Source organism: Melospiza melodia, chromosome 1, assembly GCF_035770615.1.
Source record: "Melospiza melodia melodia isolate bMelMel2 chromosome 1, bMelMel2.pri, whole genome shotgun sequence".
Lineage (NCBI taxonomy): Eukaryota > Metazoa > Chordata > Aves > Passeriformes > Passerellidae > Melospiza > Melospiza melodia.
In genome coordinates, this window is record NC_086194.1 from 114,255,328 (window position 1) to 114,272,502 (window position 17,175).

Below are 17,175 nucleotides of genomic sequence, written 5' to 3' on the forward strand. Positions count from 1 at the left end.
ATATCTCGGAACTGTATTTTGGATTTTATTAGAGGAGGAAAAGCACTGCTGTAATTTTTTGTATAATACCTCAAACACACTTCTCACAATCTGGCAGGGCAAACTTGGCACTAAGAGCCCTGGTAGAATAATTTCTTTAGCTCTTTTAAGGAGATTTCTGTATCTTTTTAATTCAAAAGTGATGCAAAGCAGAAAATGTAATGTATAAAATGCAAACTTTGTTAGAAACCTCCTGCAGTGTCTTAGTATCAGAGGAATCTGAGAAAAAAATCCTGTTACCCATTTTGTTTTGTACAGCACAGCATTTTCAAATTCACACAATGGATGGAATTAAGTGGGATTATTTACTCAGGCCTAGCCAGAGAAATATATATTTTTTTCCTTTACTTTACTTCATGTACATTGAAATCAACCTTTCTGTTAGGAAAAGATGTAAAATAGCATACTAAGCCAGTCAATGAGGTGAAACTTTTGCTTTGCTTTTCACCAGAAACCACAATCCCTGCCAACAAGCTCAGAATCTGGAAGCAAACACTGAGTTGCAGGGGATCTTGGCATACATTGCCTGATTTTCTACCCAAATCAGCCATTTCAGAGGCACTGACCAAGGGTATAGGGTTGGACACAGTTCAGAGCACACATTAACATTGCTGCTATATTTGGAACCTTCGTGTCACAGCTGAGTGTGACAAAGTCACACGAGAGACACAGACAAACAAAGGCATCTGCCAGGAAGGAAACTGAGCCTTAGAGTGTCAGCTGCCTCTTAAGGTTTGCCTGAAAAGTCAGGTAGAAGTTTTACTAGCATTCACCAGGAACAAGGTGGGACCTTTCTAAATAGTTGTTACAGAAGTCCCTTCCCTCCCACTTCCTCATCCTAAAACTTTCAGACAGATGTAGCTCCATTACTATCAAGCACCAAGGTTTAAAATTATGTACAATTAAGGAAAAAAAAATCTTCTCCAGGTGAAACAGTAAAATCAGCTTGTCATTATAATTTTAATACAATTATATGTTTACATTTCAATTTTTATTCAAAATCATATAATAGCAATTTTTAAAAATTAAAAATATGATTTTCAAAATCGTGGAATTTCCTAAAATGTTGTAATTTCAGCTGAAGTTTGAAAATGTTTTAATAATTTGAGTGCTTGAGGTGATGAGTATCTCAAAACTCAAGGGAACTACTTTCTAGGCTGTCTCCAAACCTCAGTCCCAGACCAGGAAATGCTTTCCTGCATAGATAAACCCTTCTTTACCAATTGAGAGGTTTTTAAAATATATATTTGTATATACTTATAATTTTGTTCCTAGAAATATCATCAAATAATCTCTTCACATGAAAGAATGGACACAAACACCATGCATGCAATAGCATGTCTTTGATATTATTTTACTGATTCCAAGCAGACAATACTGACACATAAACATAGCTATTTTTATTTGAGCTAACTCTCCATAGTTGAAGTTCCGCCACTCTGAAATTTTTGGTTTTTTTTAAAGCAAGTCTGTAGAGAAAAAAGAATCTGAAAGAGCATCTGGCCAACACCACTTGGCATCTTTAAAGACCAGGAGAAGGTTTCAGGACTCTCTCAGCAATTTTACACACAATACCAAACCTGGGGGAGTGGTGGGCATTCTGGAGAGCAGCATACCCTTCAAAGGCCCTTGGTAAGCTGGAAACATGGAAGAAACAGCTATCAAATGCATGAAGATCGAGAAAGCCAAAAGCCAAGTCCTGACACTTGGACTGGGACTCAATGCAAATCTGCAGAAAAGGATTTGAAGGCTTGTAATCAAATATAAGTCAGCAGTGTACCCTTGCAGCCATAAATGATGATAACATTGGGCTGTATTAGCAATGGCCAGCCAATGGGTCAAGAGAAGCAATTACCCTGCTCAGTGCTTGTGAGGCCACATGTGGAACACACTGCTCAGTTTTGAACACCTCAGGCCATGAGAGGGATGGAGATGCAGGAGGAAGGGCAGTGGAAGGCCACTGACCCAGCCAGGGACCTGAGGAGAGGCTCAGGGCAGCACATGGTTCCAGAAGGGAAGGCTGAGGGGAAATTCAATGGCCATCCTAAAATTACACATTAGTCAGTTAGAGAAAAGACTTCAGTACACGGTGAAAGGGAAGAAAGCAGTGGTCACAAGACACCTCAAGGGAAATCCCAGCTGTGGATAAGGAAAAATATTTTAATGAGGGTGATTAGGCACTAGCACAGGTTGCTCCAAATATATTGTTGAATTGCCAGCCTTAGAAATTTTCAGATTTTGCCAAGTCAAGGAAGTGACACAACTGAGGGTGTCCCTGACTTGAGGGATATCCCTGTCCAGGGGTTCCTTTAATTTGATTTGTTCTATGAGTCTATGGGTCATTAATAAAAATAGGTAAAATCATGTCTTACTCCAGCTAAAGGAATGTTTTTAAAGTAGTGTTTTTCCATTATTTCTTTAGAAATTTACCACCTAATGACATTATAAGTAAAGTTATAAAATTGTGGAAACGACTCATTTTATCTAAGAATTTGCAGAATTGTACCATTTACCTTTTGTACTTTGCAGTAATTTAAATGCAACCTTCTTTATATTTCCAGTTTAAAACGACGATATTAAGCTCCACCTACAACTTTTAAGGGAATGCTACCTTTAAATCCTTAAGCATTGTCTAGAGCTTCTTTATGAAACATAATTATTTAAAACATATGTATACATTGCACTTTTAAAACTGCATCTCCATCTCAAAGCCCATGAAATTAAGAAAACACACATACATGCACATGCAGCAAATGAAGAGAAGCTTGCCTCAGTTAGACACAAATCCTCATTTTGGTACAATTACACACAGGCCATTAAAAAATCCCTATATAGTGCTCACAAAAGTGCTGCGCATACAGTAAGGCAGCCAAATGAAGTTGAAAACCAATTCATCCTTGCTCAGTAAGACATATTAAAACCAGCTAAACAGATAGAAATAGCATTTCCTCTCTAAAGCAATTGCCTCAAGGTGTTCACAACTTATTCCAACTCTAAATCAGAGCCCAGGTTTACTTTAAAAAAAAAAGCATTGTTGAAACAATCTGAAGAGAGAACAAAAGCTTTCCTCTTTGAAATCACAGTAATCCAGTATTTATTATCTGTAGGACAGGAAATGTATCCATTTTTCACTTTCATGGAGTAAGATGTCACAAGTTACCACATCAACATCTTCTTCTTGTACCTTTGTATGATTACTGAGTAAGAATACAGACATGTCATCTCAACATTTTTTTTCTCAAATATCTATGAAAGTCCAAGAGCTTTATTTGACAAAGCTATCTAAGATGCAAAGGATGAGCCCAGGTTACTTTCATATGAGTTTCACAAACTTTGGTTACAAATGCAACTTCAGTACATTAAATACCAATTAGCTTTATCAAGATAAACCCAGGATAAAGCTCATTGTGCTTTTTCTTTTTCTTGGTGTTTAGTTTACATAAAGGAAGAGCCAACACACAGGGCTTCTCAACATTCACACGTGGGTACAATTGGTAGAGGGTGGTGTATCTATCCGACTTTTATTTTCCTTAGCATCATTCAGAAGTGACTCATTACCAATCTGGCATTTGAAGACTTGTTTGTAGGCCTTCCTAAAATTTTCAGACAGAAATGCATATATGATTGGGTTCACAGAAGAATTGCTGTAAGCCAGGCAGTGTGCAGTTACCCTGAAGAGAAAGGAGGCTTGAGTCAGTGGGAAAACTCCAAATTCAGCCCAGAGATGGATCACGTGATGAGGCAGCCAGGAGATGCCAAAAACCACTACCACCACCAACACAGTCTGTGCTGTCTGAGACAAGGAAAGGAAAACACATATGTCTGATGAGCACTCAAGAAATCAGCTTTAAACCTACTTCAAAACTCCTGTTAGGATGAAAAAAAAGCAAAAACCACAACAAAAAGTACACTGAGAGGGAATACACTGCAATATTTGTTACTGATTTCACCCCATTACCTATATGGGCTTTATTTTGCATAATGAATGACTGTAAGGAGAACCCCAGCCTTGGAAAACGTTATGGTAAACAGCAAATGCACAACTTTCTTCAAAGGTGAAGAGTGATATTCCTAACTCCCTACACAAAAGCTGAGCCTTTTCTGAAGTGCACCTAAGCCCGCTGTAAAAGAATGACAACAGGGGTAATTGGGAAATCTCCTCCAGATCCAATGAATTTTAGTACCGTGCACAATAATTTCTGATTAAAATTTCAAGGGAGATCTATTATGCATGGAGGCAGCTGGTGGAAAAGCTTAGAGCTTGCTCAAGTGCTTACTAAAGCAAGCTTTTTGGAAGTGACTCCTTTAAACACAGAATTTCCACAGAATCGTGCAAAACATTCTGGGATACAACTAGTGGGGAAAAAAAAAAGTAAGGGCTTGAAATTTCTGATGATTGCACATTATCAAAACCAATCTGGAAGTTAAAGTTCACCACCCAACACTAAATTTAAAAATGGAACATAAAATATCCTCAGTGCTGCTTCCACACTTCACTTCTACTATCTATGAGAGGACCATCAATTTCAGTAGATCCATTTTAAGCTCCAGAATCAGTCAGGAGGGACCCTGCAGGTGCTGCAGGTGTTCTCTCAGGGCACAATGGAATTTGACTGTCAATATTTTCTTTAGCTTTCACTTACTTCAGAAACAGCAGTTAATGCTTTGCAGTGGCCTAAGTAATCAACATCTAGTCCTCTACCAAGTACCTCTTTCAACTAAATAAGTCTCCAAATAAAACTCTAATAATAATTCCAAAGCATATTCTGTCACAAGCCATTATAATTTCTATATTAGCACTTTATAATATAATTTTTCTGATAACTTCTTCACATCCAAAACTAACCCAGGGGTCACAGAGTGATAAATATTGCAGCATAGAAAATATGTAGATTTTTTGCTAGTTTATTGAACTTGGTCTATACTTCTTGAACTGATCAATGCTCAGTAATAATTAAGACTGACCTAACTAATCAGAACATGAGTTAGCTTAGAAAAACTTATGGGAAAGACATTTTGATTTCTGTAGCAACAGGTCAAAGTAACTTATGACAGATGCTGTGGTTGGTCAGTATAATCTCACAACAGAAACCAAAAGACATTGAATCTGCAATTAATATAACATGGTTAGTCTAAAGCAAGCATCTGTTTTCATAAGACACTCCTCAACTTAGCTCTATGGAGTTTAAATCAGTTGCCACTTAAATAGCCACAGAGATATTTTCTTTTTCAGGTCTTATCAGGAGATTGTGTTCTAACAAGACTGCATAAATTAAGAACAGTTTATTCTCTGATTGATGTGTTCAATGGGTTAACATTCCAAGTAAAAACAAGTGTTCAGGATACCACATGCACAATTACTTCAAAAGTGGCATTTACTTCAGTTTGTTCAGAATTCTGAAAAAAATTAACGAGGAAAATCACTGACATTCAACAGGCTGTTGATGCACCTGAAAGCAGAGGGTGACAATGTGTCTCTTGTAACTGTTACTAAAGGTATTTCATATCTGCAGAAAAAGCAATTTTGTGTTAGGAAATCTCAAAACATCTGCTTTATCCCAATGTTCCTCCTTAGCCTAACTTCAGAGCTCACTTTTCCAAAATCATCCCTTTGTCTTGCAAGCAAGGTATCACTAAAGAGCAGCTCTTTTTTACTTACTGGGAGCTTGCTTAGGGTTTCTCATTAGCAAATAGAACCCACCTGAAATATATGACATTAATATTGATGCTCTGTGACCAAAACCCACGAAAATAGAATTTAGACAAATTAATATTTTTCATTTTTTTTCCCACACATGCAGAAAATTTATTTTAAGATTTTGCTGCTAGAATGTTCATAAAAGTTTGAATAACGCTAAAAATGTATCATTACACCTGAAATGCATTCTTCACGAGACAGTAGAAGGAAAAGAAGAAAGACATGGTAGCCAGAGAGAGCACTAACCGACTAATGAGGACAGAGTCACTTTGAAAAACATGAGTTATGCCTTAGATTTAGAAACTCATCTTCTAAGGGAAAAAACCCATCTGGATTGCTTTTTGGGTTTTTTTTCCTCTTTGGCTACTGAGCCCTGATACATTCAAGAAGTCTTGATCATATCTGTAATGCTTTATCCTGAAGCTATGAAAGTTAATTCCTAGTCAGATCTGCAATTTTTGACAGTTAGTGGTTAGAGGAAATGCAGAGATATTTCCAGTTTGAGAAGAATTTAGATGAGAGATGGCAATGTACAAAATGTCTTGAAAACTATACCTTTGGCCTTGACAACATTAAATGCAAAAGTATATATGTTAAGTATTTTACTGAGTCGGGGCCATAATGTTTTTAATTCTAGGAATCAAAATCTATTGAGTAGGATATTTTTCAAAAAAATGAGAATGCATAAATGAGAGAGTACTTATTTCCCATTGAGTCCATGTACATCTCATTTACATTGCAGGCACTCTCCATGCTCATATGAAAATAGTGATCAGATCAAATGAAGAGCTATAGCTGAAGGGGTTTTTCCTCCACATCCATAAAATGAGAAGTTAGTCAAATGATCACTGTGGTCAAATCTGCTCAAAAATCACAACCCCATTATAACTGACAAATTCTCTGTTTAAATGCATCTTTCAAATATTGTTCTAAATCATGAAGCTTGTATTCTTCTTTAAAGACCTTTCATGATTCTATTTGTATCCAGTACATAACTCATGTCTTTAATGTAAGAGAAGAAAACATTGTGTGGAAAATCAATAGAAGAATTGGTGAATCACTGAAAGTCTCTTATTAGACTCCTATTGGGAAGCACAATAAATTTAATTTTAAAGTTCCCTTCTGCAACCTAGGAATTATTCACTAAAACATTACAAAATCAGATAGTTAAAAAAGAAAATTCAAAGTCCCAAAATTTGCAAGTCAGGGGAAAATGTCAGTGAGCAAAAAAAGAAACAAATTAATACAAAAGACAGGCTGTCTCCCTGTGCCTAAGTTTCAGATGCTCTGAAGTTCCAAATATGAGGATCTCAGGTAATGGCTTGATGCAATGTCATGGAAAACCTGGATCAGAAAAGATTCTGATCTGCTAAGTTCAGAGGGACACAGAACATTTAATTAAATACTTCATTCTAATTTCTTCTCTCTGTTACATCTTTAGCAACAAGTACCAAATTAGCTTAGCCATAAAACTAAAATACACACAAATGAGTATTTGCAGTGAATGCAACATACCTTTTTCTTGGACGCTTCTGACTTCTTTGACATGTTTTTTAACTTCCTATGCAGATGATTAAGAACCTGAAAAGATTAATTTGCATCTCTTTATCATATTTCCCCAATTTCTATTCAAACAAAGTTCAAACCAGTGCATCTTAGAGTACTTTTGTGCTCTCCACTACTGCATGATTCACTAACAGACATCACTGAACCAGCTTACACATTTCAAACATGCACAGTAGGAAAATGAAAATAATTACATATGTGAGTCCATGTGAACCAACAAAAATAAAGCAGACTACAACTGAATTCTTACTAAAATATTCAAATGTATTACATAACAAATACATATCACAAATTAACAAGGAAATGGATGGAAATCTATCTTGTACATAGAATTAGCAATCTCTCTTCTTTCATAAAAAGTCAAAAGACTTGGTTTAGAATGACCTTTAGTGTGTGTAACATAAGAAAAGGATATGTTTTGAGTCAGAGCTTTTCTGAGTCACCTGTATAATTTGTTTCCTTCAGATGAATGCTTGATTAGTATAATCAAGATGCTGGCACTATTTGATCTTTGAAAGAAGCTTAGGTTTTCAAGAATAATTTATACTAAAATGAGAGATGACACATGAGGCATGACACATGAGGCATGACTTTTCACAACACTGTGATGATACTCACCATGCATCTTTCAGAACCCAGTTTTAAAAATACATCACTAAAAGGCTCATTGTCCAAGAGCAGGGTTCAAATTTTAACATAATTATTTGCACATAAGGTTTTGGATAGAGGATGCAGAGATCTTGGGTTGGGGAAAAGGGTCCAAATTCAGATTCTTTCATATCATCTGGTGACATTTTCTCTGTGTTCTTTGGGTTGCACAGCTAACCACTATTAGGACAGACATCAGTCAAGATGATCTAGAGACTTTGGTATTTGAGTTTTATAGACACACATATTGATTTAAAACAAGTAAGATGGTATTTATGAATATCCAGAGCTCAGCAGCAGACTTAATTTTTTAGGTATCTACTCTTAGCTACCAGAGAAACACCAACAACAACGAAAATAAAAATTACCACTACATATTGTAAGTGCAGCTCATTTTTGCCTGTCTGTGTACTGCCCTGGGCTCACCCTGCCTGCACTTCCTATTTGGAAACACTATCCAGGCCACTTCTGGGGGCTAACCTGAGCTAAGAAAAAGCAGGAGAAAAATAAATGGGCTTTCCCCAAGAAAGTCACATTTTGATTTAATTTCTTTCTTCTTCAGTATGAAGCAGGCCCAAAGGAAAGAACAGAATCCCAGAAGAGGACAGAAGCAGAACTGGGAGATGACTGTCTGGCTCACAGACTTTTTATTCACCTCCAGTCACCCTGTAGAAACCAGCTGAATTGCTGAGTCCATCAGTGAAAACTTAAAAAAAGGCATGGGAGAAATGCAATTAAGTTCACGTCCCATCACTGCTGCTTCATCTCTCATACCCCCTTCACATAACTTACAGTGATGGGCTGTTTCTACTGGACCTTTGCAAATCCCATCACATGCCTCCCAGGGATTCTCCTTCACACCCCAAAACTAAAGTCAGATAAACTCTTTGCAGAAATCAGAACTGCAAAACAGTTTTTAAAGTTACAAACATTTTTTTCTTCCGTTCTGAAACTTTTAGCCCAAAGTTTTACATTGTATCTCTCTCCACTTCAAAGAAAGATGCAGGAGACAAAACAGATAAATTGCATATTTGAGGGGTTTGGGAGGTGGTGGAGGAGGGTTTTGTTGTCAATTTATATTATAACCTTCAAATGAACCTTATCAGCTTCCCCTCTTTCGGATTACATACATATTTCATAAAATAAGTATTTGCAGTGAAAACATATTGGCATAGTATTGTACCAGATGGCATGAAAAGTAGCAGCAAGACAAATAGGCAAAATGCAATTACTTATCAACAGCAGTGGAACAGCTCTCAAAGACCTACAGAGACTGCCATGGTGGGTTAAAAAAGAGCCATGTTTATGCACAAACACTACATGGCAAATCTAAGACACTCTCCACTATCCTGTTAAAATTGCCTCTTCTCTGGGCCAATGAATAATCAATTGTTCCTCTAATAGCCTTCCTTCCTTCCTTCCTTCCTTCCTTCCTTCCTTCCTTCCTTCCTTCCTTCCTTCCTTCCTTCCTTCCTTCCTTCCTTCCTTCCTTCCTTCCTTCCTTCCTTCCTTCCTTCCTTCCTTCCTTCCTTCCTTCCTTCCTTCCTTCCTTCCTTCCTTCCTTCCTTCCTTCCTTCCTTCCTTCCTTCCGACACTTCCTTCCGACACTTCCTTCCGACACTTCCTTCCGACACTTCCTTCCGACACTTCCTTCCGACACTTCCTTCCGACACTTCCTTCCGACACTTCCTTCCGACACTTCCTTCCTTCCAACACTTCCTTCCTTCCTTCCTTCCGACACTTCCTTCCGACACTTCCTTCCGACACTTCCTTCCGACACTTGCTTCCTTCCGACACTTCCTTCCTTCCGACACTTCCTTCCGACACTTCCTTCCTTCCGACACTTCCTTCCTTCCTTCCGACACTTCCTTCCTTCCTTCCGACACTTCCTTCCGACACTTCCTTCCGACACTTCCTTCCTTCCGACACTTCCTTCCTTCCTTCCTTCCTTCCTTCCTTCCTTCCTTCCTTCCTTCCTTCCTTCCTTCCTTCCTTCCTTCCTTCCTTCCTTCCTTCCTTCCTTCCTTCCTTCCTTCCTTCCTTCCTTCCTTCCTTCCTTCCTTCCTTCCTTCCTTCCTTCCTTCCTTCCTTCCTTCCTTCCTTCCTTCCTTCCTTCCTTCCTTCCTTCCTTCCTTCCTTCCTCTTTCACTTGTTTCAGAAACTACATTCAAGATGGCATGAGTGCCCTGACTGAGGACTTTGACCAAATCAAGTTGAGAAAGAGATTTTTTTCAACACAGGAGTGAAGAAAATAACTTCAACTACCTGTGCCTATTCACACAAGTCTACCAAACATTATGAAAGTTTGAAGTCTACAGTGTTAAAAGCCATGTTTGCTGTCTGGCATTTCACTGACCACACCCTCATAATGAGCCACTGAAAATCATGCAGAAGGAAAGCCTGCACAAGGTCACTGTCAAGTAAGAATGAACTTCTTGTTTTACAGATAATGTAAGCATTACATTCTGAACCACCTTTGTAGAATGAACCTGATTGAAATTCAAGTGCTATTGCCTGCAATCCATGTTTTAAATTCACTACTTCTATTGTCATCCTATTCTTCATCCTCTTTCAATTAAGACTGTGTTACTAACGTGTCATAGCTTTTATTTTTCTCTTTCAGTGAAGTTTAATAAACTTTTCCCCTTGTTGCTCAGCAAAATTTAGGATTTAATATCCAAAGCCAGATAAGCTTGTATTTTATGTTGAGGCTGTTACTTTTTATAGCTTAGTTTTAACCAAGTCTGCAAATCATACATGATATGAATTCAGAACGTTCGGAATGATAGGTAACAATGGAAACATTCTTAAGGCAAGACATATTTGTTTTAAAGAAAGCTTTTAACATTATGCATCTATAAAAGGAAATGTTTGCTAATAACTATAGGTGTCCAACCTAAAGGTTTGATTGAAAGAGGCCTGACTTACAAGGAGTGAATCCTTGAAAAATGGAGGTACCCAAAATTAGTTGTAAGATTGCACAACCCTGGCAGATGTCAACTGTTAGAAGCTGCCTGGGAATCATTTATCACTTTACCCTTTAAGGACACATTAGTGAGCAAATGTTGTAGCACTGTTACAAAACACATACAAGAAGTCAGCATTACAAAAATACAGCAAGTAAAAAGATAAGCAATAAAAGAGTCAGAACACAAGATAAGTACACAGTGCTGAGACTCAGCTGATCACTACATAACCACTGCTCCTCCCTCTGACGTAGTAACCTTCTTTCAAGAGTACTTCTCTGAAGAAACAGAGAACATAGAATTAGCAATCTCTCTTCTTCCATAAAAAGTCAAAGACTTGGTTTAGAATGACCTTTAGTGTGTGTAACATAAGAAAAGTGAATGTTTTCTATTGATTTGTGACTTTTTACGGTGTTCCCAAAAAGATGTGTCGTCCCTGTACATCGCTAAGACCTCTTCCTTTTATGGCTTGTTTGGTGTTTAACAGCTGAATGCAAGCCGACTCCTTAAAAGAGAGAGGATAATGGAGACTCTCCACCTTCTTCCTTGTCTGCTGTTTTCACAAAACTAGGGAAGCATCCTTAATTCTGATATTTTCACTCCTCTATCAAAAATTTGCATTAAAACTGAACTAATGTTACTTGTGGAAGAGAGAAAAGAGGTAGCTGTACACACAAGATGCAGCATGATCTCATAAATCTCTGCCTGAAGAGCATGTATCACCATGAGATATTTTGGGAGGACACTGCTTCCTAATACCTGGCACTACTTCAGCACTTCTGTACATTGTAATGGCATTGTTATCCATAGAAAAAATAAAAATCTCTGCTAATACTAAATAAATGTGAAATGAGAAAGAAAAAGAACTTGGCTCCCTATTAGAGTGCCTAAAAAATGAGACTTTCAAAACTGAAAGTTCAATTGCAATTTGTTTATGAAAGAGGCAGAACTGCCTCAAAGGAGTCTGGAAAAGCCAATCTATTCAAATAGAGAAATAAGTGTCATTTGTCTTAATTTACCGCAGCAGAAGATTGCGTTATCTCGCTGATCCACAGTTCATGAAAACCAGTGAAGTCCATAAGAAACTAATGCAGAGATTAATGTCTCCTAATGTCTACAGGCTGAGGGAGTTGGGGTTGCTCAGCCTGAGAAGGCTCTCCCTGTCCCAAAATACTGCAGTTGGAGGTCTGTCAGTAGCTCCTAAGGAGGGCAGGAGTGAGTCTCGAGCTGCAGGGCACAAATACCTTCGATAGTTCTGTACAAATCACGGCACTTTTCAGCCAGTAAACTGATGGGAATGCCAGCTATCTCCTAGATATCTTCTGAAATTCACCCGTTCAGGTCAGCTCCTCCAGCTTGACACCGAGGCAAGCAGGGTCACACACACAGGCTCAAAACACATCACAAAGCCAGAGTGAGACCCTAGCCTGGCAATAGTTTAAGCACACAATTTTATTGTAATTTCAAGTAGCCTTGATTTTATTAACTTGTTCTTGGGCATGTTTTTCACACAGAGTTGCTTTTGTTGGCTTGAAGGGGTTTTGTTGTTTTTTTTTTTTTAGCTACCTATTAATACTAATATTGAGAGATTTACTTCTGTAGAGGTGCTTTGTAATGACAGAGTGTGTTTTATTTACTATTCTGGTTAAGCATATTTGCTTTTTTCATGCCTAAACTGTACAGGACTATACTAATTTTGAAAGATTTCTTTTTAATCTTCTCTCATATAATTAGACTTCAAAGGCCAGTACTTTATGCTGAAACGGATGATGCTTTGGCTCTGAAAAAGAGAAGAATTAGTACCTGAAAGCCCCCTGTGCACACATTCTATAGTGTTCTCCCTGCAATGTGTAATACTTTCCTCAAACTGACAATCTATCACTACAGCTCAGTCATATTCACCACAGTAGATGCAATAGCAGTGTATTCATTCAGGGAAAGCAGGATTTTGTTTATGTATGAAAATTTGTGTTTCTGCTTCATTTGCCAGGTTGCATTTTTTCCACTATGAACAGCCATTTAGAAATGTTGTCCTTTGCGTTCTGCATGCCTTGGTTTCATCAGAGTTGGACAACGTTACAGCCTCAATTTGCACATCACAATTAAGCTGATTAATATATGTGAAACTGAGCAGAACATAAAATTACTTGTTCAAATTAAATACTTCAGGTACATCTATTAAACTTGCCAGTTGAAGAACTGAATTAAGCAGTCTGTATTTGTAAGAGCAGTCCTATCCTCTCAAATGTAAATCACTGCCTGAGGAGAAATCCTGCAACTGAAGGCAGCTGGCACAGAAACAGCAAGATACCAGCAGGTAGCAGCTGGTGCTCCAGGTCCTGTTCAGCAGCAAGGAGAGGATCGTATGCTGAAGGCTGCAATTATTACTCCAGAAAAATGTGACAATTTTCTTAAGCAGAAATGTCCTTAAATACTCATATTCAGGCACCCTTAACTATTGCTTTTTCCTACCTGGGTTCTCCTGCCCTGCTCCCCGGAACGACCTGCCTTTGCTGAAGTCAGAGGTAACTCTCTCATCAACTTCAACTGAGGCAAGGAATGGCACCACAGGGACCAGGCAGCATAAAGCACAATTTACTCGTAGCACCAAAAAGAAAATTTTTGTCACTTTCAAGTGCACTGTACATTTTAAAGAACCACAATGCTTCATCTGAAGCATGAACAACTTGTTGCTTTGTTGTACTTTATTGAGTAAAACTCCTCACACAGAGCACTGCAAGAAATTAAGAGTTATGGTGACGGAGAAAGCAGCAGAGCATGGGGGCTTCTTAGCATTCTGTAGCAAGGAAATCTGACAGGGAGACCCCAGTAATTGCCAGAACAGACCTCCCCACTCACCCCATGCAATCCCTGTTCTGACCTCTCTGTGATATTGAACACAAGTTATCATCCCTCAGCTATAAAACCTGCCCTTCGTGGCACAAACTCACCCCTGCTCCTTTTTTTCCTAACAGCGCCAAGTCTCTCCACATGCCCAGAAATGGCCCTATGGCTTATGGACACCTTTTCCACCACTGTGTCCCTCCCATCCTTTTACACTTGCCCCACCTTGGCGTAGCAGAAGGAGATGAGCAGCAGCGGGAGCAGATACCCGAAGACGAACGTGCAGATCACGTAGACCTTCTTGTGGCGTGGGTTGGGCCAGAACTCCCAGCAGAAGGTCTGGTTGCTGGTCTCGCGGTGGAAGATGCGCTGGTGGTGAGCCACGGGCGAGGCCATGGCGAAGGAGAGCGCCCAGATGAGCCCCACGCCCAGCATCGCGTTCCGGGGGACGCGCAAGGCTGAGGAGCGTCGGGAGTGCACGATGGCCACATACCGGTCCACAGACATGGCCGAGAGCGTGAAGATGCTCACCAGCATGGAGATGGTGAAGAAGTAGTGGATGAACTTGCAGATGAAGGCTCCCAGCACCCAGGTGGGGAGCACGTAGACCGTGGACTGGAAGGGGATGCAGAAGAGCAGGTAGGCCAGGTCGGCAATGCTCAGGTTGAGGATGAAGATGTTGGTGGTGCTTCGGCGCTTGCCTGGCTTGCTCCTCGCCAGCACCGTGATGACCAGCGTGTTGCCCAGCACCCCCAGGGTGAAGATTAAACCGAAGACGATCAAGGTGATGAAGTTCTCGATGCCGATGCCGAAGAGGGGCTTCCCCTCCGCCTCCGGCAGCCCGGACAGGTTGAACTCCCCGCGGGGCGTCTCTGCCGCGGCTCGGGACAGGTTGAGGGGCGCCGCCGCGGGCTCTCGGGGCTCCATCCTTCCCTTGCGCGCCGGGCAAACTTCCCGGCACCGGGGACCGCGGCGATCCCGGGGCGGCCGCCCCACCAGCGCCGGGCGGCGGGCAGGGAAGGGCGGAGGCGCCGCCGCGCTGGGCGCAGCCTGCGCTGCCGGGAGCGGAGCCGCCCCGCCGCCCTCCGCAGCCGCGCTCCGCCCGCCCCGGCACCGGCACCGGGCCCGCCCCGCCCGCGGAGCCTCCGCGCCGCTGCGCTGCTCCGGGAGACTGAGCTCCCCGGGAACGCGTCCTCGCAGAAAGGGGAGGTGGGGTTTTCTTGCCCTCTTTATTTCCCCCCGCCTTTTCTTCCCACCCTTCAGTCTGTAGGTGTTCCCCCACCCAGGGCGGCAGCCGGAATCCCGGTCTTCTCCCCGGAAAACTTCTCTCCGCTCGATGCCGCCGCTCCCAGGGGGGCTCGGGAGCCGTGTCTCCCAGCAGGGCTAGGCGGCGCTCGGCTGGTCCGCCCGGGCATCAATGAACTCGCTTGGACAGACAGAAATGATGAAGCGCCCGTGTGAACCCACCTCAACAGGTAGCCGGCAGCAGGAGTTTCTCCAGACTCAGCGCCGTCTGTGCTCACTCCTCTCACCTCCTTCACAGGTTTCCTCCATCAGTCACTGAGTATCTCAAATGACAAAAGGCGGCAGACATTGTCACGCCTTCCTATTAAAAACCCAAAACAGCAAACCAAAAACCACACACGCACATAAAGCAAAATAATTGGAATAGGGAATCCAGCCGCTTTTCGCTGCCAAACCACGGCGTTCGGGATCGCCGCCGCGGCAGGAGCGCAGCCGCGCTGGGCGCCCGCGGGCTCTCGGAGCCGGTCAGCCGCGGGCAGCGCTACGCGGGAGCGCCTGGAAAGGCAGGCCCTGCAGAACGGGGTTAAACACGGAACTTCCTCCAGCACACGGGTGCGAGTTCATGAGAATATTGTCACCGGCACAAGCACCTTGTGAATGAAACGGATTTGCCTGCGGTTTTATATTCATTTTTTTTCCAAATTACCAGTCAGTGAGCTACAGCTGGCAGCAGCTGTGACCAACAGAACTGCCCAGATGTGCTGCTGGAGGCAGCGAGCTTTTGTTCGCATATTTTTCAATGTGCAGTTTGACAGGGTTTTTTTTCTCCCTTTCTTTTTGCTACTTGTATTGAAGCATCCCAGCAGCTGCCCATCAGCTGACTGCAAAGCCATCGGCTTCTGCAGATCTAGATTTTAATTAAACTAATGTATGGTCTGCTCCATTACATCTGAAGGAACACATCATGGGAGAGCACAATTCAGTTTATATAGATCTAAGAAAGTTTTATTTGGATTGAGCTGTTTTCTACATCTGTTGTAACTAAGTATTTATAAATATATCAAGCAAAAATAAGCTAGTAGGGATTCCTCAAAGACTTGAGTTTGGAATTTTTTGTAATGTGCATTCTTTACAATTTTGTTGACATGTTTGATTACCATGCAAATCTACTAGTGTCTACTTCTGCAAAGGATGTGAGAAAACACTGTTAAACATTTCTAGGATACATCAGATATTACACACTTTTTGGAAAGTCTCTGAATATATTGTGAAAATGTACAAAAGTCTGTAGGTTTTCCTAGTGTTGCTGATGCCTGTGTTTGCCTATGAATTCCTTCATGTGGTGAAGGAGATACAAGAAATGCTTTGAATACGACTGATGGTTTGCTTTTGAATCATGTCATGTTGCCAGACACCACTCATTTTCCAGGATGTCTGGAGTGCAGCCCTGGTTTTGATGAAGTTAATGCAATCCTGCATTTGGTATCCTGCTGGTCCTCATCACTCACACTTCTGTTTTCTCGCAAAATAATATGTTTTGTACAGAATAGCCTGAAAGGTTAGAACAAAGGATATTACACTTAGCAGAAAAGCAAGCAGGAAAAGTGGGTATAGAAACAAAATCAATTTTAGTGGGAATCAAACTGAAAATCACATTAGTGATTTGGATAGGAGAGTTGACTATTGGTTTCCTTTGGATATTTAATTGAGAGTTCTGTGGTTCAAGCTTTGATTTTCTGCTATGAATATAAGTTCCTATACAGTTCCTATAAGGCTACCCTGAGCATTAGGGGGGAATAACCTCAAGAATACAACTGTATTGTAGCTTTTCTCTCAGACCTCCAGGCATCAGCTTTTACATGAATGAATGAAGGTTCCCACACTGAAAACACTCATGATTGCTGTTAAGATTGTCATAACCAAACAGGTATTGACATGTTAAACCACTGTTCTTCTTGTCTACACTGAGCAAAATTTTCATGCAAAAGAAAATTGAAATGGAAAAGCTGTTATGAATTCAGTACAAATAAATATATAGTTAAATACAGGAACTAGTTGAAAAGCTATGAGGAAAAAAAGTAGTAAAAATATTGCATTGCACTTTAAGAAAATAAATTTCATGTCTTTGCAAAAGAGATCTCTTCAGCATGTGTCTCACACATTTAGTTG

General features: G+C 40.7%; 1 protein-coding gene across 1 annotated transcript; it reads right to left on the minus strand.

The window, feature by feature from the left end:
* Positions 1–990: 990 nt before the first annotated feature.
* Positions 991–14,688, minus strand: GALR1 (galanin receptor 1). The gene is made up of 3 exons (XM_063165011.1): positions 13,987–14,688; positions 7,253–7,318; positions 991–3,832 (listed from the first exon to the last, which is right to left on the minus strand). Exons 1-3 carry the CDS (start codon positions 14,686–14,688, stop codon positions 3,515–3,517), a joined length of 1,086 nt encoding a protein of 361 aa, XP_063021081.1. The 3' UTR covers positions 991–3,514.
* Between the last annotated feature and the right edge of the window lie 2,487 nt (positions 14,689–17,175).